Source organism: Xenopus tropicalis, chromosome 6, assembly GCF_000004195.4.
Source record: "Xenopus tropicalis strain Nigerian chromosome 6, UCB_Xtro_10.0, whole genome shotgun sequence".
Classification (NCBI taxonomy): Eukaryota; Metazoa; Chordata; class Amphibia; order Anura; family Pipidae; genus Xenopus; species Xenopus tropicalis.
The window spans coordinates 139,698,861-139,720,871 of NC_030682.2; the positions used below are offsets into that span (position 1 = coordinate 139,698,861).

Here is a 22,011-nt window from a genome sequence, read left to right on the forward strand (position 1 = left end):
TACTTCCGGTTAACTGTCATTCCATAATCTCCGCCCCTAATAGGCGGCGGCTTAGAGCGCAGGCGCACTCAGCCAGCTACTTCCGGTTAGCTGTCATTCCATTGTCTCCGCCCCTAGTAGGCGGGGCGCAGGTGTCTACGGTGCATGGCTGCTTGGTTCCATTAGAACGCGATTCTGCAGCAGTAACGGATCTGGTAGTGTCCCATTGGGATTAGCTCCTTCCTGTTTAATGCATTGGTGTTTCAGTACATCAGCAGGGCTGTGCGACTTTTTGTATTGAAAGGATCCCTGGGAATTCCCCATGCGAGGAAGAAGGGGCGATTTATTTGGATTTGTCCTATTGTCACCCTTGTGCATCATTCATATAGCAGCCGCCTGTGAGAGAGAGCGTTATGGGTAATCTGCAGCGAACAGTAGGGTGTTCCCAGTGCAGGCAGGCTCCTCACTGCAGGTACCTCTTGCAATAAGTGGCCCCGCAGTTACCTGGTTGTGTGAAAAAATATTTATGGAAATGCGAGAGTGTTAGGGCAATATATTCCAGTTTCAAAGATGGCGCTGAAGGGATGTCCGTGTAGAACGCCCCTGGCGGCTATAGCGGTAGTTGTAGGCACCACTCATAATATAGGGGACTACATTACCCATAATCCCATGGGTCAGTCGGAATACGCTTCCTGGATACTGGGCTGATGTTATGTAGCAACATGATGAAGGAAACATAAAAGGCGTTTTTCGGTAGCCCCCTTGCTCTTTCCGAGGTAGGTAGCGGGGCAGCAGTGTGCGGTATTGGGAAATATATCACTCGCTTTCAATTCTCTACTGCTCTGTTCTACATGTTGGAGTTTGAAGTTCCCGCTGTTGTGCGCGGCATGTGGGTCTCCCCAGGGGGCGGGGCTTGCAAAACAGTTCGTTTCACTCACATTGCTCAGGTACAGTACCTACCTACTGTGTTCTACTCACATTGCTCAGGTACAGTACCTACCTACTGTGTTCTACTCACATTGCTCAGGTACAGTACCTACCTACTGTGTTCTACTCACATTGCTCAGGTACAGTACCTACCTACTGTGTTCTACTCACATTGCTCAGGTACAGTACCTACCTACTGTGTTCTACTCACATTGCTCAGGTACAGTACCTACCTACTGTGTTCTACTCACATTGCTCAGGTACAGTACCTACCTACTGTGTTCTACTCACATTGCTCAGGTACAGTACCTACCTACTGTGTTCTACTCACATTGCTCAGGTACAGTACCTACCTACTGTGTTCTACTCACATTGCTCAGGTACAGTACCTACCTACTGTGTTCTACTCACATTGCTCAGGTACAGTACCTACCTACTGTGTTCTACTCACATTGCTCAGGTACAGTACCTACCTACTGTGTTCTACTCACATTGCTCAGGTACAGTACCTACCTACTGTGTTCTACTCACATTGCTCAGGTACAGTACTTACCTACTGTGTTCTACTCACATTGCTCAGGTACAGTACTTACCTACTGTGTTCTACTCACATTGCTCAGGTACAGTACTTACCTACTGTGTTCTACTCACATTGCTCAGGTACAGTACTTACCTACTGTGTTCTACTCACATTGCTCAGGTACAGTACCTACCTACTGTGTTCTACTCACATTGCTCAGGTACAGTACTTACCTACTGTGTTCTACTCACATTGCTCAGGTACAGTACCTACCTACTGTGTTCTACTCACATTGCTCAGGTACAGTACCTACCTACTGTGTTCTACTCACATTGCTCAGGTACAGTACCTACCTACTGTGTTCTACTCACATTGCTCAGGTACAGTACCTACCTACTGTGTTCTACTCACATTGCTCAGGTACAGTACCTACCTACTGTGTTCTACTCACTGTCTTCTACTCACTCACTGAACTCTTACACTCACATTGCTCAGGTACAGTACCTACCTACTGTGTTCTACTCACATTGCTCAGGTACAGTACCTACCTACTGTGTTCTACTCACATTGCTCAGGTACAGTACCTACCTACTGTGTTCTACTCACATTGCTCAGGTACAGTACTTACCTACTGTGTTCTACTCACATTGCTCAGGTACAGTACCTACCTACTGTGTTCTACTCACATTGCTCAGGTACAGTACCTACCTACTGTGTTCTACTCACATTGCTCAGGTACAGTACCTACCTACTGTGTTCTACTCACATTGCTCAGGTACAGTACCTACCTACTGTGTTCTACTCACATTGCTCAGGTACAGTACCTACCTACTGTGTTCTACTCACATTGCTCAGGTACAGTACCTACCTACTGTGTTCTACTCACATTGCTCAGGTACAGTACCTACCTACTGTGTTCTACTCACATTGCTCAGGTACAGTACTTACCTACTGTGTTCTACTCACATTGCTCAGGTACAGTACTTACCTACTGTGTTCTTACTCACATTGCTCAGGTACAGTACTTACCTACTGTGTTCTACTCACATTGCTCAGGTACAGTACCTACCTACTGTGTTCTACTCACATTGCTCAGGTACAGTACTTACCTACTGTGTTCTACTCACATTGCTCAGGTACAGTACCTACCTACTGTGTTCTACTCACATTGCTCAGGTACAGTACCTACCTACTGTGTTCTACTCACATTGCTCAGGTACAGTACCTACCTACTGTGTTCTACTCACATTGCTCAGGTACAGTACCTACCTACTGTGTTCTACTCACATTGCTCAGGTACAGTACCTACCTACTGTGTTCTACTCACTGTCTTCTACTCACTCACTGAACTCTTACACTCACATTGCTCAGGTACAGTACCTACCTACTGTGTTCTACTCACATTGCTCAGGTACAGTACCTACCTACTGTGTTCTACTCACATTGCTCAGGTACAGTACCTACCTACTGTGTTCTACTCACATTGCTCAGGTACAGTACCTACCTACTGTGTTCTACTCACATTGCTCAGGTACAGTACCTACCTACTGTGTTCTACTCACTGTCTTCTACTCACTCACTGAACTCTAACACTCACATTGCTCAGGTACAGTACCTACCTACTGTGTTCTACTCACTGTCTTCTACTCACTGTGTTCTACTCACTCACTGAACTCTTACACTCACATTGCTCAGGTACAGTACTTACCTACTGTCTTCTACTCACTGTCTTCTACTCACTCACTGAACTCTTATACTCACATTGCTCAGGTACAGTACTTACCTACTGTCTTCTACTCACTGTCTTCTACTCACTGTCTTCTACTCACTGTCTTCTACTCACTGTCTTCTACTCACTGTCTTCTACTCACTGTCTTCTACTCACTGTCTTCTACTCACTCACTTCTACTCACTCACTGAACTTTTACACTCACATTGCACAGGTATAGTACTTACCTATATTGTATCTACTCACTCACTGAACTCTTACACTCACATTGCTCAGGTACAGTACTTATACTCACTGTATTCTACTCACTCACTGAACTGTTATACTCCCATTGCTCAGGTACAGTACTTACCTACCTTTATCTACTCACTGAACTGTTACACTTACATTGCTTAGGTACAGTACTTATACTCACTGTATTCTACTCACTCACTGAACTCTTACACTCACATTGCTCAGGTACAGTACCTACCTACTGTGTATCTACTCACTGTGTTCTACTCACTCACTGAACTCTTACACTTACATTGCTCAGGTACAGTATTTACCTACCTTTATCTACTCAGTCTTCTACTCACTCACTGAACTCTTACACTCACATTGCACAGGTACAGTATTTACCTACAGTGTATCTACTCACTGTGTTCTACTGACTTACTGAACTGTTACACTCCCATTGCTTAGGTACAGTACTTATACTCACTGTATTCTACTCACTCACTGAACTCTTACACTCACATTGCACAGGTAAAGTACTTAAATATCTTTAGCTACTGACTGAACTCTTACACTCACATTGCTCAGGTACAGTACTTATCCACTTACACATTTACAATCTAGGCATATAGTTGAGACATACCAAACAAAAATTGTAATTGTGATGATTCAATATTAAGTTAACATGGAGACCATGTTATGTTTTCCCAGCTCATCATCATTACTATGCTGATATATTAGATCTCATCTTGGATCTAGGACCAACTGCAACACTTAGCAAATCTGGCACCATGCAAACCACAGACTTGGGCAACAAAGAATCTGGAAAGATTTGGCACAGGAAGCCTAACCCATCCACCAACGAGGGGTAAATCCTATGTTATATTTTTTAAATATATGTGGAAAGGCAGAAACAGCCAGCGATCCCTTAGCAAATCTGTCAAGTATAATGTTATAAGCAGAAATGAGCTATAATATGTTTTGGGGCAGTGTTTGTGCCCTTCTTTAAGTACTTAACTGGGTAAATCTGTTGTTGATCTAGCTATTTCTAGAATATCCAAATTATTTCATCATGTCCCCTAAAACCAAATATGTTGGTTGCCGTCTGTCTGTGTGTCTGTCTTTCTATCCATCCACATTATTACTGACTACAAGAGAGTGAACTACAGGTATTGCTTTTTCACTAGTTTCCTCAACACTGATTTTCAGTACCTCTCAGGGCCGCCATCATAAGATGGGACAGGCGGGACTTCTGTCTTGCTGACCCAGTCCCAGGCAGGTCCAGACTGATTCAAATTAGGTCCTTGCTACACTGTCCACCATTTTTACACATTAGCTTTTTTTTATCCTGCATGTTGTCTGCTGTTGTGTTGTAACATGATGTAGGGAATTTTTAGTTAGAAGTGTATGTGTATTTCATTTGACTGAATCTCTGTAAATAGATTGTTCTTATATAAAGGTCACTCATGGATATGGATACTGTACTTTTGTTTGTATGCAGGATCATAGTGAATATTGTGCACGTTGATGCATCCCACCCCTCCAAGTCTGCACGATTTCTCCATGCTGGATTTGACAGCGCTGGGGACTCCTTCATAGCAGGAGATCACCTAGGAAATGTCTATCTGTTCAACTTAAACAGAAACAGGTGAGCAGCACTGCTGGATTTCTCCCTAAATGTGACCACGGATACCCTTCTGCTACTGGGATTTTGAGTTCGCTGATTGTGCATCGTAGGCTCCACAGCTCGAATTAATAAAATCCTGGCGTGCCTACTAAATGCTACATTTGTTTATTTAAATTCTAGCCATCTCCCATGACATTTATTGTTGGCTGCTATAATGTCCCATAAATAAAATCTTTATGCCTAGGCACTTAGGCAGTTTAGCTGCATAATGAATGGCAAACTAACGCATGCACTGAAATGTTAAAGCAGGCGACTGTGGTTGGGACCAATACAGAGAAGGTATTTAATTCTGATATTTTTCTCTCCCAGGTTTGATCTTGTGCAGAAAACAATGCAGGCATGTACAGCAATAGCATTCAACCTGCATCGGAGGACAGAATTCCTTGTGGCACTTGCTGATAATTCAGTTAAGTGTTTTGACACAGGTAATAAAGTTATTGCAAAGTTTTTAGTCCGTTGCTATGTGTAGAGAGGGAACTTTATGCTCTCCCCTTCCTTTCCCTCTTCTCCGTACAGTTCTGCTTTCCTCCACTTTTGCTTCCATGTTTTTCCTCATTCATTCCCATCACTTTTTCTCTTCTGTGATTTGCTCTTTCCCTGTTCACATATCTTGTGCTCTCATATTCACGTCATAGTTGAGTCTCCTTTGTTTTCTTTTCTTCTTTGAGCACCTACCCCCTTTCTCTTCTTTTTTTCCCTTGTTTTCTTATATTTTCCTCTCCCCCCCTTTAGTTTCAGTTACCATTCTCACTCCCTTCACACTCCAATGTTCAGTAATCTTAGTGGCAGGCAAAAAAAAACCCAAAAACGTATGCTTAAGACTTGGGGGACGATTTGTCAAAATGTGAGTTTAGAGCTTAATACATAAAAACTCACCCAAATTCTATTCATTCCTATGGCATTTTTACAACCATATTTATCAAATGGCGAGTTCTAACTTTCATTTATTAATAAATGCGCTTCTAAAAATCCCATAGCAATGAATAGATTGTGGTTGAGTTTTTATGTATTAAGCTGTAACTACACATTTTTATAAATTTGCCCCTTGGTGACAAGTCACTGTGGGCATACAGAAATACATGAGCTTTCCTGTGGTGGATGCAATGAAAAAGCATACATAGCAGAACTTTTTTTCCTTTTGTTGTTTGTAGCTGAAGGGTTTTCTTTTTTTATTTTGCTGCAAGGTGCAAAGGAGCTGGTTAGTTGGATGCGAGGCCACGAATCTGCTGTCACATCCATTTCTGTACATCCATCTGGGAGATATGCGGTTACCACATCCAGCGATACTGCCCAGCTCTGGGATTTGGATACTTTCCAAAGGAAAAGGAAACTCAATGTTCGGCAGTCTGTGGGAATACAAAAGGTCTGTATACAGAAGTATAAAGCCTATAATTAGAAAACATGCATATCTGTTAAAGGCTACATGCAACTTAAATTGTGCTTTAATATAGACAATTTGTGTTTATCCTTTATTCCGTGCAGTTTTTGAATGATTAAAATGTCACATCTGGTTTAATTGACACAATTGAAGATTATTAGGAGAGGGAAAAGATGTCAAGTGATTAATATATTAATAGAAGATTTTTCTTATTGCTGGCTGTTTTGTGACAAACATACTTTCTGTCTTTAGCTCTCTGGTGGCAATGGTTGGCCTGGCGCATACAAAGTTTAAGCCGACCTGGTTCTGACTGTAACTGCTTATAGCCATGGTTTGCCATTACTGCCAGAGAGCTTGGCATAGGAAGTCAAGCAGCCAGACATCGGGGCTACCACCCTGCTGGGGCTGTATTGGGTAGTGTGGTTTAAGGGAGGCCTGTACTGGGATTCCCTATTTTAATTGCACTTTTGAATGTGTCCCCCCATAGGTATTCTTTCTTCCTTTAAGTAATACTATCTTGAGCTGCTTTAAAGATGACTCCATCTTTGCCTGGGAAAGTGATACGCTTGCGTGCAAATACCAGTTACCTATTCCCGAAGATGGAACAAAGCTACGCTATAAAGCTTTTGCCATAACCAGGTAAATAAATCACAGTGCTGAAATATATGTCTTTATTCCCTGCCCCCACCATCCTCCCAAAAACAAAAATAATTCTGCTATCTAAGCTTATTTTATTATTAAGAATCCATTGCTGCCTTTGTTTTGTCAGGGATTTGTAATAATTTCATGGGCCAGTAACTTATCCTTGCTTTTGGGCTAAGGGCATACAGATATTTTTACATGACAACCAGAGGCCCATTTATCAAAATTTGAATTTGTGTAATTTCCATGAATTTTTCTACCAAGAAAAAAACTCACAAATGAAAAAAAAAAAGCATGAATGTTGACAAAAACCTCTGAAACTGTGAATAAATTTTAAAAAGTACAGCTCCCATTGACTTCTACGCAACCTCAATGGTATATTTTTGTTTTAGTGTTTTTTGTGGTTTTTACACTTGATTAATTATGAATCAATTATTAGTAAATCGGCCCCTCAGTGTTAAATTCTGCATAAAAACCAGACAACTAATATAACTGTGCAAAAATGCTTCCTTTCACATTATCACAAACTATTATCAACAGGTTTGACATTGAGTGCCATGCAAATCTTAATTTCAGACGTTTTGTGGCGTAGGGGTAACCCTATGTACTGTCCCCCTTATGTGAGATATACAAAGAGTTGTGTATATTTTAAAGGATAAGATTAAACTATGATTCAGTCATTATGACATTTGTTTCAAAATTTCAATTTAAGTTACCTGCACCACTTGTTTTATTATAAATGTACATATAAGAGCAAGTTGTATCTGTGTGGAATATATATATATATATATATATATATATATATATATTATTATTAACATTTATTTATAAATATATATATAATATGTATGTATGTATAACTTTATTTATAAAGCGTCACAAGGGTACGCAGCGCTGTACAATCTTACAGAATACAAAATTACACACAGGGAGGACAAGTGATATAATAATATATAAATACAATAAATATATATATATATATATATAAGTGCCATGTGGTATGAGACAGTAGGAAGGAGGTCCCTGCCCCATAGAGCTTACAATCTAAGTAATAATATGTGTATATATATATATATATAAGAATCTGTTGTACATTTAGGGATGGGAGGATGCTGGCAGCCGGAGGAAAGTCAAACAACCTTCATCTCTGGTGTCTGGACTCCAAGCAGCTGTTCAGGATCATACAGATGCCCACTAAAGTCCGAAGTGTTCAGCAGCTGGAATTTCTGCCTGAAAATTTTGATGGTGGATCCAGCCAGGTCAGTGTTTAACACTATACAGAGTCTGTTGTTTATTTACAGACCTTTGCATCATCTCTTCATGTTTACTTCATGTCTATAACCAATTATTCTCCTAGCTGCTTGGATTTTATTATTCATGGCTTTCTGATTGTGTGTAATTATTATTTCTAAGAGACTGTTGTTTATACCTGTATTTAAATACAAATGATTCCTAAACTCCTTAGCATCTGCTTGTATTTATTTTATGCACATTTATTATATATGGGAACCTCCTTATTACCAGGTGACTCATTAACAGATCTAAAGTTAGGCCATCTCTGATTTATATCCCATATGTAATAAAAAGCACTGCGTTTGCCATGAGCAGTAACCAGTAGCAGCCAATAAGATGTTTGCTTTTAAAAGGTAACCGGTAAATGCTTCCTGCTAATTGGTTGCTATGAGTTACTGCTCTTGGGCAAACTTAGTGCCTTTTATTACATAACCCCCATAGCAGCTTGACATAGCTTCTTTCTGACGTGAACTAATCAGACATGGGGAACAGAAGCTGCTGCTCAGATCTGTAATAAGGGTCTGTAGGGGTTAGACAGGGGCCTTATGTTTTTATAGTTTTTTTTTTTTTTTCTCAAGGAGCTGCAGACTATGTCACTTTATTGTTTATTTACTGCTATGGCATTATTTGGCACTAAAGCTATCATAAGACAAAAAACACCCTGCACATATTTGCCTGCTTTGCTTCCAGGGGGATGCTGGGAGTTTTAAAACAGCTGACATATGTAAGCTTGCATACATATGCTTTAATTCTTCAAATCTTCTTTTACATAGATTCTGGGAGTACTAAGTCAAGATGGAATCATGAGGTTTATCAACATCCAGACATGCAAACTTGTGTTTGATATCGGCAGCCATGATAATGGAATAGTGACGTCGTCTGTAAGCCCAAATGGGCGCTATATCACAAGTGTAATGGAGAATGGCAGTTTGAACATATACAGTGTGCAAGCCCTAAGCAAAGAACTCAACAAGGTGAGGGATCTGAAACTGACAAAAATCCCTGTTGTAAAGCAATGGTTTCCAGCTCAGGATAATTTGTGATTACTGGGAGTTGTAGTTTTGCAACTGGGGATTCAAATTCATCCTGTTCTGATGTTTATTACTTATTCTCACCTTTAAGCCACCTCCACCACTCGTAAAAATGGTCGACTTATCCAAAGATAAAGATTCTACTGGAAACAAGTCAGGAGTGAGTGGAGCAAGCCAGGAAAAGGTCAGAGTGTCCTCAGGCAGAACATGTAGGCCATGGAAGTCAAAGGATCAAATCGTAAGAACCAAGTACCTGAGACCAGAAGATACCACCACGAGTGAAGACAAAGAGGTAGGCGCCTTTGCATATTCTTCAGCCTGTTCTGTTTGATGGGACATATTGATGCATTTGGTAGGTGCATGTGTTCAAGTGCTCTGGACGCTTTTCAGATGTGGATGTAGAGTTGATAAATAATTAAAAATGTGGAAATACCTTGTCTGTTCGACTGCTTTCTGTTTATTTCAGTCCTAAGTCCCTTTGGGTGCTTGTTATTTAAGGAGTTTTTATTGTTACCTTTTTACCTACTTAGGTCTGATAAGACCTGCAGTTGCAAGATAATAATAGTAGTAAGGAATCTAGAAAAGAACAATGGTTAGAGTTAATGACTAACTCACTGTGAAGTGACATTTTACATTTTATTTGCCATAAGATGTCCTGACTTAAAATGCAGGGGGGAATCCTGATAAACAAAGCAACTCATAGGCCTTTCCACCAGGAATTCCCTTTGTTACTGGTGGAAAGGCATTTCAGAGAGATTAGGTGCCCACAGTAGCAGAGATCTATCACGGACGACTAAACTCTCTGTGGGACATTACCCTAAAGACACAGTCACGTGGCGTTTGGTCCACTTCTCTACACCTCACGTTTTGTGGGCAAGGTGGAGAGAGGCCGATCCACTCCTATAAGTTTCTGTGTATAGTTCCACTGACAGACACAGCGGTGGCCTGAGGGCAGCTAATGAAAATAGTTTTATTAGTTGTTTGGTTATGATAGCCATATTTTCATGTATATGGACTAGTAAAGTCATGCACTGCATTGTATGTTTGCTTTAGAATACACTACCAGCGGGATTGAGCAAACAGCGCCTACAAGCTTTGTTGAAAGGATTTGGGGAATACCCTGCAAAATACAGGTAACTATCGGGTAGCTATAACTGGCTACTATCATCTCCCAGTGTAGTTAGTGCTATGGTAAGTGCCTGGGGGCCTAGTTTAGGCAAAACAGAGCAGCCAAGCATATTAACTGTCCTTCATGATGTCCTGGCATTCTCATACTCTGTAGTCTGTAGTCTTGCAGTGTAGCTCTTCAGTAGTAAGTGTTATGGTCAGTTTTTAAAGGAAAGCCTGGCTTATTTGGGAAGTAGCAGCCAAACATATTCATTGTCATAACGATGTACTGGGCTTACTTGTAATTAACTTATGGTTCCATATTCCATAATTTCATATGAAGCATATTACTACACATTGACGTTGGTGACCAACCTCTAATTCTGAGAAGAATATAGTTTGGGCATGTATTTTTCTTTTCTATCTATGTTGATAAAAACTAACAGGCCTGCAGCACTGGTGCAGGCCTCATTTTGTGCTCTCATTTTGTTTGTTAGCATGCCTTTTCAGCAACATTTAGAGGAGCAGTATATGTATATTTATTTAGAATACTTACTGGGTAATAGTTCCATTGTTGACACTTATAGAAATATATCCTCATTTCAGTATTTCTCCCAACAAAAATGTTCTTCCCTTTTTCCCCCTCTGCCCACAGAATGTTTATTTGGCGTTCGTTGCTCCAGCTGCCAGAGAACCATGCTGCTTTCAGTAGTTTACTTGACAAAGGCACTCATACTCAGTACAAGCTTCTTCACCAGGAATATCCCATCAAAAGCAGGAAGCTCTTAAGGGTCCTTCAGAGGTAGGTGTCCATTTCAGCCAAATGCTGGAACTTTGAATTATTATAACTGCAACAAACACAGGTGGCAGCTCTTTTCTGAGGCGTTTGCAAACAATTAGGGATATTTTACTTGTTACCCTGCTGCTGTTGCTGATCTGCAGTAAAAATTGAGGCAAATTTCACTGCATGCAGAGATGGCTAGTGCTCTCATATCACCTTCAAGGGCTGTGTCACAAGGGCCACAAAATGTCCACTCGGCACACTGACAGGTCGATGCCATTTATGGCAATGCTGCCCAGGCACAGGGCAATTGTTGTTTGACATAGATGGGCAAATTAAATAAAATGTGAGTTTAGAGCTTAATATATAAAAACTCAATCCTGTGGGATTTTAAGAAGTGAATTCTGTATTAAGCTCTAAACTCACATTTTGATAAATCTACCCCAGTCTTAGGGCCTGATTTATGATTGCTCGAGCCTTTGGGTTAGTGGGGAGTAGCCTGGCTTCTGATAAATAACAGGGGTGAAGGGGGTTTGTGCTGCCTTTAAAGACATAAAAGCATAGCAAATATGGAACAACCACAGAGAATAAGGCAGTAGAGCAGGGATCAGAATTAGAAGAGTTAAGAAAGCGGCATTTTAAAAAGTGTAATATCTTTTTGTGCATGTCGTCTCATTTACCTGTTCCATTTCCTTTTGACCCAGGACACTATCAGCGCTGGCTCATTGGTCGGCAATATTCGGAGAAACAAAATACCTGCCTCTGCTTGCTTTTCCCTTTGTCAAGTTGTTTCAGAACAATCAGCTCATTTGCTTTGAAGTGGTTGCAACAGTGATTAGTAAGTAAGGTTCTTCTGCCCTATTATGATTTGCTCCCTGCTGAAGCCTACCTATGAACTTGCAAAGTCTCAGTTTTATCCAACTACAGCTTACATCCAACATCAGCCCTTTGGTTGTCCTGGGATGCTGGGAGTCATGTTCAACATTTGGTGGGCAAGAGTCTGCCCAGCCGCTGTGCATTTTGAATATGTTTTCAAAGGAACAGTTCAGTGTAAAAATGAATTGTATAAAATACACAGACTGCGCAAAGTAAAAAATATTTTAGGATTCGGACGAATCCACGGTCCTGGGCAAACCGAATCAGAATCCTTAAAATCACATGATTTTTTGTCACGTAAACACGGAAGTTGAAAATGTCTAACATAATACCCAGAACACTACCTCCTGTTTTCAGCTCTCTAACCTCTTAGTTAGTCAGTGACTTTAGGGGGGGGGGGCACATGGGACATAACCGCTCAGTTAGTTTGTAAGCACGCAGGTCAGATTCAAGAGCAAACTAACTAAACAGTTATGTCCTATATGCCCCCCCCAAGTCACTGATTGGCTATTGGCTTCTAACAGCTTAGAGAGCTGTAAACAGTAGTGTTATAGCTATTATGTTAGACACTCCAGCCTTTATAGATTACATTTTTGCCTAACTAACTATATTGAAAAAAAATGTTTTGCCTGTCTATTTTGCCCACTTTCATTTTTACACTGAACTATTATTCTTTTAACCTTATCTACATCACTGCCTTATTCCCATGAGAGCTTTGGTAGCACTCAAAATCCCCACATGCCTTTTCCCTAATAAAATTATTGTCCATTTTTTGCCTCCAGTAAGTTGTAGCAAGATAGGATTAAACATTTAGCAGAAGTTTACTCACAAGAACACACCCTTTAGATGAGATTTAATTCCTTGATCTTTGTTGTAGGATTGATCCAAGAAATCATAATCCCAAAGATATAGCCTTGAGGTAAAACAGAATACCTTCACACCCTAGGCTGAACAAGGCAACAAAATGGATGCCACCCAGTGATCCTTTGATCACATGGCTCACTTACAACCAGTCATATGAACTGGGTGTCTTTAAGCAAGTTAAACATAGTGCACTACAGGAATGTAACACCAAATGGGGTATGAAGTAAACAAAACAGACTGTGGGCCATCAATAAGTATATATTGAGAACTATATATGCCCAAGGGGCAGTATATCCATTATCTTTCTAGTAAGTCCAGAAATGTTTACATGTTATGTCAACATACAAACCACATGTTCTTTTTAGACTACCTCCTTCCTTTTTGATTCTATACAATCAAGTGTAATATGGCTTCAGTCTCAGTGTCACTAGGTATAGTGGGCTGCTCCTATGTGCTACCTAAAATATTCCATCATCCTCCTATTTGGCTGTGGAGGATCAAGAAAGGCAGACAGTACTAAGAGTTCATGCTAAGCAGAACATGGTAAGATTATTGTGTTCAGGTTGAATTTATAGGGTATTTTTATCCCTTTTCTTCATCCTGTCTCCTCCTCCTCTCCTCACTTTTTAAGTTACCCCTAGATTTGGCAAAGACGGCTGTAACTTTTACTTTGGCAGCTGGTTTTTAATTAATTTTGGGTTTTTTTCAGCTAATTGGTGCCAACATTGGTTTGAATATTTTCCAAATCCCCCAATTAACATTCTTGGCATGGTTGAGAATCTCCTGGCGCATCACGACAAGGAACTGCTTCAGCATTTCATAAATTATGGCGTGACTTCTCAGGTAATGTGGATGCCTTGCAACTGGAGAGTTGCTGAATAAAAAGCTAAATAATTCAGGAACCACAAATAATATAAAATGAAGACCAATTGCAAATTATTTCAGAATAGCACTTTCTACAACATACTAAAATGTAATTGATTAACAACCTCTTTAAAGGTAGTGTAAACCCTTCAAACAAATTAAAATGTAAAAATTGCTCAGAGACCTCTTCTAAGTACATTTGCAGTTCACTAGTTTATATAGATTTCAAGATATTTAATTTTTGTAAACTGCTAATATAATGAAATTGAAACGGCAGTGCCACCTGCTGGTGTGTTCTGCTGAGTGGGCTGCAGTTGAGAGAAAATTTTAGAAGATGTTGCTCTGACTTGTATCTGTTTTTCCTAAGCAGAGCAACGGCAGAATAGTTCCCTCTTCTTCTTCTGGCCCTTGGCCCATGCATTGGTTTCAGGTAGAATACTTTCTGTTTCTCTTCAGGTTTATGCTTGGCCCCTTCTGGAAACCCTTTTCTCTGAGGTTCTGACAAGAGAGGAGTGGCTGAGGCTGTTTGACAACGTGTTTTCCAACCATCCGTCATTCCTTTTGATGGCAGTCGTGTCTTATATCATCTCCTCCCGGTCGCCCCTGCTGCACTGTAACCAAAAGGATGACTTTGAGGTAAAAATTTTAATGAATGCTTCAAGCCATACATGTAGGTTCCTTTTGCTTCAATATCATATTAGAGTCTAAAATTCTATACCATACATAGATATATATTCATTTATCTTTCCACATCAATACTTTCCTTTATCTAGTACTTCTTTCATCACCGGAACAATCTAGACATCGGCAATATGATCCGAGAAGCCTATCATCTTATGGACACATCTCCTGCAGAAATCCATCCTCGGCGCTTGCTAAGTGACTTTGAACCTCTTACCAGAGGGCAATATCCCATATTTAACAAATACCCCAAATTCATTGTGGATTATCAGGGTCAGGAACGAGAGAGGATCAGGCAGGAGGAAATAGAATACCTGCGAGAGAGGTAATCCCCCCCTCCCCCCCTCCAAAAAAAAAAAATTCTGTCCCTTTCTTTATCTGGGCAGCATAATTTTAGAGTGTATAATGTCAGCAGTGCAACATGTTTAACCAGAGAGTTCCCTTCTGTTTGTCCCTACCAAGGGCGAACAGCAAGAGCTTAAAGGAACAGTAACGCCAAAAAATGAAAGTCTTTTACATACAAGTAAATAGAAAGTGCTGCTGGCTTCATAAACACTACTTTACTTTATATAACTGAGCTTCTGTGTAGCCATGGGACAGCCATTCAAGCTGAATAAAGTGAAATGTATGTATATATAACTTTATTTATAAAACATTACAAGGGTATGCAGTGCTGTACAATCTTAAAATGTAAAAAAGCACCCACAAGGAGGACAAGCATTATAATAAAATACATAAGTATAAATATACAGAGAATATGTGCCAAGTGGTAAGATACACTGTAGGGATGTTCTCCTTGCCCCCTGTAGTGGTTACATTATTTTGGGGCTTTATAAGTATGTGATAATAACTAGTTGACTTGACTTGTTGCTTAATAGGCTTTTTTTACAGTGTGACCGTAATAAATACCCAAAGCACTGCTCACTCTATGTGCATACTTTCACTAAGCTAAGTTAATTCTTATTCCTACAGGCAATTGACTCATGAAGTGGAAGCTGAGGCAGTAAAGCGCAGGTTGGAAGATGAGGCCTGGTACCAGCAGCAAGAACTTCTCAAAGGGGCAGAGGAGCAGAGACGGAAGCTTCTTATGGACGAGGAGCAAAAGCTTCTGCATCAGAGGCAGAGGTAACCCTTCAAGAGGTTGTATTTAGAACCTCCCACTTACAGTGGTTCCTTATAACATGCATTTAAAGGGGAGGTTTGCTTTACTAACTTCAGTATGGTAGAGGCAGTTATATTCTAGGACAGTCTGTATTTGAATTCCATGGGGTTTTTTTTTTTGTTTGTGTGTTTCTTTTCTTTTACCATATGCACATAGTAAAAACTTCCATAGTCAAAACTGAAATAAGAGCCCTACTCAATTCCATCTGATCTACATGTAATGCATATAAATATAGTGATTCCATTTTATGCTATATTTTTTTACCTCTCTTTCTGTATCCTCTCTCAAAGGCTGGCAACTGTAAAACGGGAACTCAGACTGAAAGAACTTCAGCTCCTGGATGCAGCCAGAAGGCGGTTTCTGAGGTACCAGCAGGACCAGCGCAAAATGGAACTTAGAAGACTCGACGATGAATTAGAGAGAAAGGTCTGTCTTTGCGATGATATCACTGCACACACAGATAATGTGTGTGTGTGTAGGTTGCTCCCTCTTGATCTGATGGTTAAAAAGTTTTCTAAATCAGGAAGCTAGTGCTCCTCAGCCAACAGCGCTATGGAATGTCTACTGAGCATGGGGTAACCACATAGTTGGTTATGTAATAAAACACACTAAGTTTGCCCAGGGGCAGTAACCCATAGCAACCTATCAGCATGTAGAATTTACTGGTCCCCTGTTTAAAAACAAAAACCTTATTGGATGCTCTGGGTTACTGCTACTGGGTAAACATAGTGCCTTTTATTACATATGGGGGATAGAGTCTTGTGCAGACAATATAGATATAACCTTTATTTTATAAATAATAATGCTCTTACATTTATTGTAGCCTCTTGGGAGTGATCATAGTGTATTAGATTAGAGGAGAATGTGTAAAACTGTCACATGGTCACACAAGTTGTCACACTGCTTTAGGAATATTGCAGATGGCTTTTTCCAAGCAATAATGGTACTTGAGAAGTGCTGCAGTCTGTTTCTGGCCTATGGCTAGCCGTGGGCATAAACTGACATGTAAACAACATTTAGAAGGCTTAAAGGAGAAGGAAAGTCATTTTGGCATTTTACTGCCAATAGATTTGCCACATTAGTGCCACCTAGAATGCTATATTTATTTAGCAGAAAGCTTTACTATACCTGAGTAAAGAGCCCTAGAAGCTCCCTCTGATAGCAGCTGCCATTTTAGCTTGGTCTTGGTAGCTTCTTGCTGCAGTTATAGCCATCATAGCTCATATCACACATTCCTAAGGGTGGGGAAAGTGAATTCTTATGCATTCTTATTGGAGTGGGGAGCAGGAGAAGGGAGGGGTAGAAGGAGAGAACTGAGCAGACTCGTGCCCCAAACCTGAAAGAGCCCTAAAAGAGAAGAAGTCTGATACCAAAGAACATGTTCCCAAAAAAGGAGACAAGAAATCCTGTGTTTCTTTTGATAGAGAGAGTGCTTATGGCTGTATTTACATAGACCTAGCTTACTTAGTTTTAACCTTTCCTTCTCCTTTAAAGTGAAATTGACACTAAAAAACTACTCTTCAAAATAATAATCTACATAAAAAGTTCCCTATAGGTCATGTTGGCTGATAGTTCTGCTTTTGTAAGTAATTGTTACTTGCAGTCCCTAAACCTGACTGGCCAACCTGACTGTCCCTTCTCAGCCTGTCAGTTGTAGCTTTTAATGCTAGCAGCCTCCTGCTGCACCAATATGGTGCCCCCTCATAGAGAAATATGGGGGATCAGATAGGTAATGTGACTGCATCGGGCAAATACTTTTAGGGCAAAATCATATCAGCTTATAGAAAGACAATGTTATGATAGATGTAAAAAAAAAAAGCTACATTTCTGGTGACAGTATCTCTTTAAAGCATCATTGTTCTTGCTATCAGTCTTGCAAGACGCCGACAGTCGACAAGCATGGATACCAGGAGATTTGTGCTATGAAAAATGATGACGTTTGCACTTTTAATTGATAGCCACGTTGCTTTTACTGTTAATCACCAGGAAAAATAAATATTGCACATACCTTACTGACTTTTGTCATCCAACAGATGAGTTTGCGAGAACGGGAAACTGCCACCATAGCGAAAGACGTCGAAATCAGGCAGATGGAGCTTGAAGCACAAAGGAGATTTTTTGAACAGGTAATGCAGGGGTCCCCAACCTTTGGTAATCGTGAGCCTCAGACAAATTTAAAAAGACTTTGAGAGCAACACAAGCACCATAAAAGTTAATGGAGGAGCCAAATAAGGGCTGTGATTGGCTATTAGGCAGCCTCTATGCACACTATCAGCTTACAGGGGGCTTTATTTGGTAGTACATCTTTTTTTTTTATTCAACTTAAACTTGCCCCCAAGTCAGGAATTCAAAAAAAACTACCTGGTTTGGGGGCACTGGGAGCAACATCCAAGGGGTTGGTTGCCCGCCGAGCCACTGGTTGGGGATCACTGAGGTAATGAATGAGCATTTAATCAGGAGACTCTGTTAGCTTTTAAATGAGAAGGAAAGGCTAAATCACTGGGCGTGCCAAATGTTAGGCACCGACCAGGGGTTTCAGGGAAGTGATTACAATTGCTGGGGGGGTGCCTAACATTTGGGCATTCCTTCTCTTTTAACTGGTTGGGTGATTGGTTGTGCAGTGGTTTGATCCCAGCCAGGGCACTTTCTGAGTTTGTATGTTACTCAATGTCTGTGTGGGTTACCTCTGGGTCCCCTCCCACACTCCATAAATACACATGAAGATTAATTGGTTCTTGATGAAATTAACCCTGCTGTACTGTGTAGAGACTTTACATTTTATGTTTCGCTGGGGCAAGCAGTAATGTGAATGAAAAGTCTCTATCTGTTGAGTGATATGCCTAATCTGCATAAACAGTGCATAATAATAATTTGTATTTGATCCAGCAACTTGCTAAGGAGCAGGAGGCTGTGACCCAGGAAGTCAAAGGAGAGATGGATGCCAACCGGAGAAGGGCCGACCTGGAAGAACAAATGTTTTGGAGGCTTATGGAAACAGAGGAAGACCTTAAAGATAAGAAGGTAATTCATATTTCATATGTACAGTCTAATATAAAGATGGCTATACTCTTTGGAGGTCTGCTGATTCTGTTCTTGCCTATTTACTCTCTTCTTATTTCTCATACATGAGTATGAGAGTATGGGAAATACATTGGTAAATCACCCACCACTGGGGAACCAAATACTTAGATGCAGCTATACCCCTAATCCCTAACAGGGTATGTTTAGTGTAATGGATATATCTATGAAGGTGTTCATTCACCCAGGTCATGCCATACACCACACTACCTTGCAGTGATAAACCTAAAGCAAATGGACAGTAATGGATGGAGAGGGGCACTGGAGGGCACAGATTACACTGGCAGGATCTTCTAATGCTGCTATTAGCCCCCCCCCCCCCCCCCCCCCGAGTTGATAAAGCACAAAAAGATGAGAGAATATTGAGGTTTGTTCCTTTCCTGTAGCTGCTTGAAGAGAGCCTTGCAAAGGCTGAACGTCTGTGTGTGGAAACCGACTGGAAAATACAAACCCTTCAGAAACAGAAATGTGATGACCAGGAGCGAGGGAAGCGCTACGAAGAAGTGTCCAAAATGACTGACGATGTCCGAGAGAAAGAGCGAGAGTTATGTGATGTTCTGAAAGCCATGGAAACAAGAAAGGTAACTGCTAGAGGAGGGCTGTTACCTTTGCCTTTGCAGGGGTATATAGAATATTTAGTATGCAGTAAGCAAGGGCACTTCCATGAGAGAACACCTTATATCCAGGTAGCAGCGATAGCAATATCCAGATGGGGCAACACAAGTCTCTGTGCCGCCACAGTGAGGGTAGCCTGGCTCTCTGGGACAGGAACCATCCATAAAACAAGCAGTGATCTTTCTCAGCTGCAGGCTCAGTTTTTTCATATGGTCTCTGTAAAGCGACAAATTCTCCTGAATGTTTCTCTTCTGTTTTTGGCACTTACTGGGCACCCATATCTATATTAATTAGAGCGCCATTCCCTTGTGTCTGAACCTGTGTTCATAAATGCTACTCTGCGTTTGTATTCTCTGCTCAACAATGGTGATGCCAGGTATAAATAGATAATAAATAAAAATCCATTTGATGATTTTGTGTCCTGTAGTGGGCAGAGGTCTCTGAGAAAATGACTCAACTGGAAACAGAGGAGCTTGCAAGCTCAGCGCTGCAGGCCAAAAGGAATCGGTTCTTACAGGAGAGGTTAAGGCAGGAAGCTGAACCTGTTAATATCTCAGAGGATGGAAATGAATATTTTGGTGAGTCATTGTAATATTTTTGCATTAAGCCCTAATAATCTGTCTGCATAATGTTTGTATATTTTGTATTTTTTGCATTTTAGAATTCTGTGGTTCTGTGGAGCAGGCAATGCACAAGGCATACTGTTTCAGTGGAAATGTGTCATGGCTGTGTATGCTACATGTTAAGGGTGAAAACACATGGAGCTACTTAGTAGCAGCTACCTGTCACGGCTACTATACACCAGAAAATCCCCTGCCATAGACAATACTGAGAATTGCCTCTGCTAAAACACACATAGAGACCATAATCAGTAAATGATCAGCATTGTCTATTTTCTATTAACTAGCAGACCATCAGCCTGAGTTTGGCATCAAATATATTCACCTTTCGACTAAGGGCTGGTCAAAGACCTGCTATTCTGTTTCTGGGCCACACAAGAATAAATCAACAGATGCAACTTTGGAGAAAAGAATATTACTTTGTATGGTTAAAGATAAGAGAGAACACAGACTTCTGTTCTGTAGTGCAAATTCAAGATTTTTATCATTCAAATATAGCATTGTGCCCTTTCTTGTAAAATTTGTTCCCCCTCTGAGTTTTGTGTTGATTTGTTTATGTTTTTATACAGAGAGACTTCGCGATTTAAGCCGCAATTCCACACAGAATGATTTCAGTAGCAGCGCTGAGCGGCACGTAGCCGAAAATGTTTGTTTAAACGATGTCTCTGCAAGCGACTCCTCCACTCACTGTGAGAATTACTTTTATGAACCATAGGGATCTTTAAAATAAAAGCTTAAAGGGCACCTATCACCTTCAAATTGCTAACAGAGCCCACACTTGGATGCCATAGGGACAGCCATTCAAATTGATATAGGGCTAAATGGGCCCGGCTACATAGTAAATGACAGATAATACAATGTTGTTTTATAGAGCTTATCTACTGTGTAACCTGTGCCTTTTCTGCTTTTTTCCAGTGTGAGTGTTTGCCCACATGGCTAGCAGCTTTGTTTATATAAACTATAGTAGTCTTTCTGATGCAAACACACAACCAGTGCAGAGCAATAGGCACCAAAAGGGACAGGGCACCAAATTTATTGGTGTTACTGTCCCTTTAATTGCAGAAGGGATTAGTGGAGAGTGCTGAGCAATTTTGCATCATTATATTGGTGGGAATATGTGGCCTTAAATTTGTGTTTCGCCTGTAGAAGGAAGAGCTGGTATTACAAACATATTCCTATGTACACTCATTTCATTGCAGTGACTTAGCATGTTTCTGTACTAACTGTCAGTTCATTTCTGCCTGCAGTTTCTTTAGACAGAGGAAGAGGGGAGCTGGAGAACAGAGAGCGAGCCCTGATATCAGAAGTACGAGAGCTCCGACAGAAACTTGCTACCCAAGCACGCAGAAAATACCCTCAGTTGCACTTCTCTGAAACAAACTGGACCTAAACTAGTGAGCAGTGCATTTAATTCACATTGTAAAGAGCATTTTATATCACGTATTGATTTTATTGCAATGATTATTTTAGTAGCACATGGTGAAGATTGTGTGAAAGTATTAAATAAATATGTATATAATTGTTAATCTGTGTGTGAGGGTAAATTGCTGTGTTTCATATAAGTGTCTGCAAAGCATTAGATAAATTGGGAAGGATGAAGGTTGGATGTGCTTAGTACAAGGAAGTAGCTATGCCAGTATTGTTTGCTTTCTGCAAACTAAGGGTTTTGCCCCTGCTGTAGTTATGCCTCTATAGCTCCATTTCCAACAGGCAACTTCCCCTGCTACCTACCTGCCAAGGAAGGAAGGTTCACAGGAAAATTGTGACAGTTAATGAGGGATAGGATTGGGAGGCAGTGTGACAGATGCATGGCTGAAACATGAACTAAGCCACTAAAACCTTCCTCAAAAAACCCTGAATAAAAATAAGAGGAAAATAATTGTCTATTCACCTCTTAATAGTAAATAAATACAATGGGAAATTTAAAACATAATCATATCTTCCCTTTTAAATCATTTTTC

General features: G+C 40.5%; 1 protein-coding gene across 4 annotated transcripts; it reads left to right on the forward strand.

Annotated features, from left to right (window-relative positions):
* The first annotated feature begins 104 nt into the window (after nucleotides 1-104).
* Nucleotides 105-21,576, forward strand: tbc1d31 (TBC1 domain family member 31). Of its 4 annotated transcripts, none has more exons than XM_012964537.3 (23): nucleotides 105-755; nucleotides 4,083-4,239; nucleotides 4,873-5,019; nucleotides 5,368-5,483; nucleotides 6,243-6,421; nucleotides 6,924-7,075; nucleotides 8,178-8,337; nucleotides 9,145-9,345; nucleotides 9,494-9,694; nucleotides 10,456-10,535; nucleotides 11,165-11,311; nucleotides 11,995-12,128; nucleotides 13,740-13,873; nucleotides 14,351-14,530; nucleotides 14,668-14,900; nucleotides 15,548-15,700; nucleotides 16,028-16,163; nucleotides 17,771-17,863; nucleotides 18,624-18,758; nucleotides 19,202-19,396; nucleotides 19,858-20,008; nucleotides 20,620-20,739; nucleotides 21,298-21,576. In XM_012964537.3, the coding sequence occupies exons 2-23, from the start codon at nucleotides 4,163-4,165 to the stop codon at nucleotides 21,438-21,440; spliced, it is 3,267 nt and encodes a 1,088-aa protein (XP_012819991.2). In that variant the 5' UTR covers nucleotides 105-755; nucleotides 4,083-4,162; the 3' UTR covers nucleotides 21,441-21,576.
* Nucleotides 21,577-22,011: the final 435 nt, after the last annotated feature.

Coding starts and splice junctions, on each gene's coding strand:
- tbc1d31 (XM_012964537.3), top strand. CDS start 4,163: ATGCAAACCACAGACTTGGGCAACAAAGAATCTGGAAAGATTTGGCAC. Junction 10,536..11,164: donor GAATACCCTGCAAAATACAG/GTAACTATCGGG, acceptor CTCTGCCCACAG/AATGTTTATTTGGCGTTCGT. Junction 14,901..15,547: donor ATAGAATACCTGCGAGAGAG/GTAATCCCCCCC, acceptor TTATTCCTACAG/GCAATTGACTCATGAAGTGG.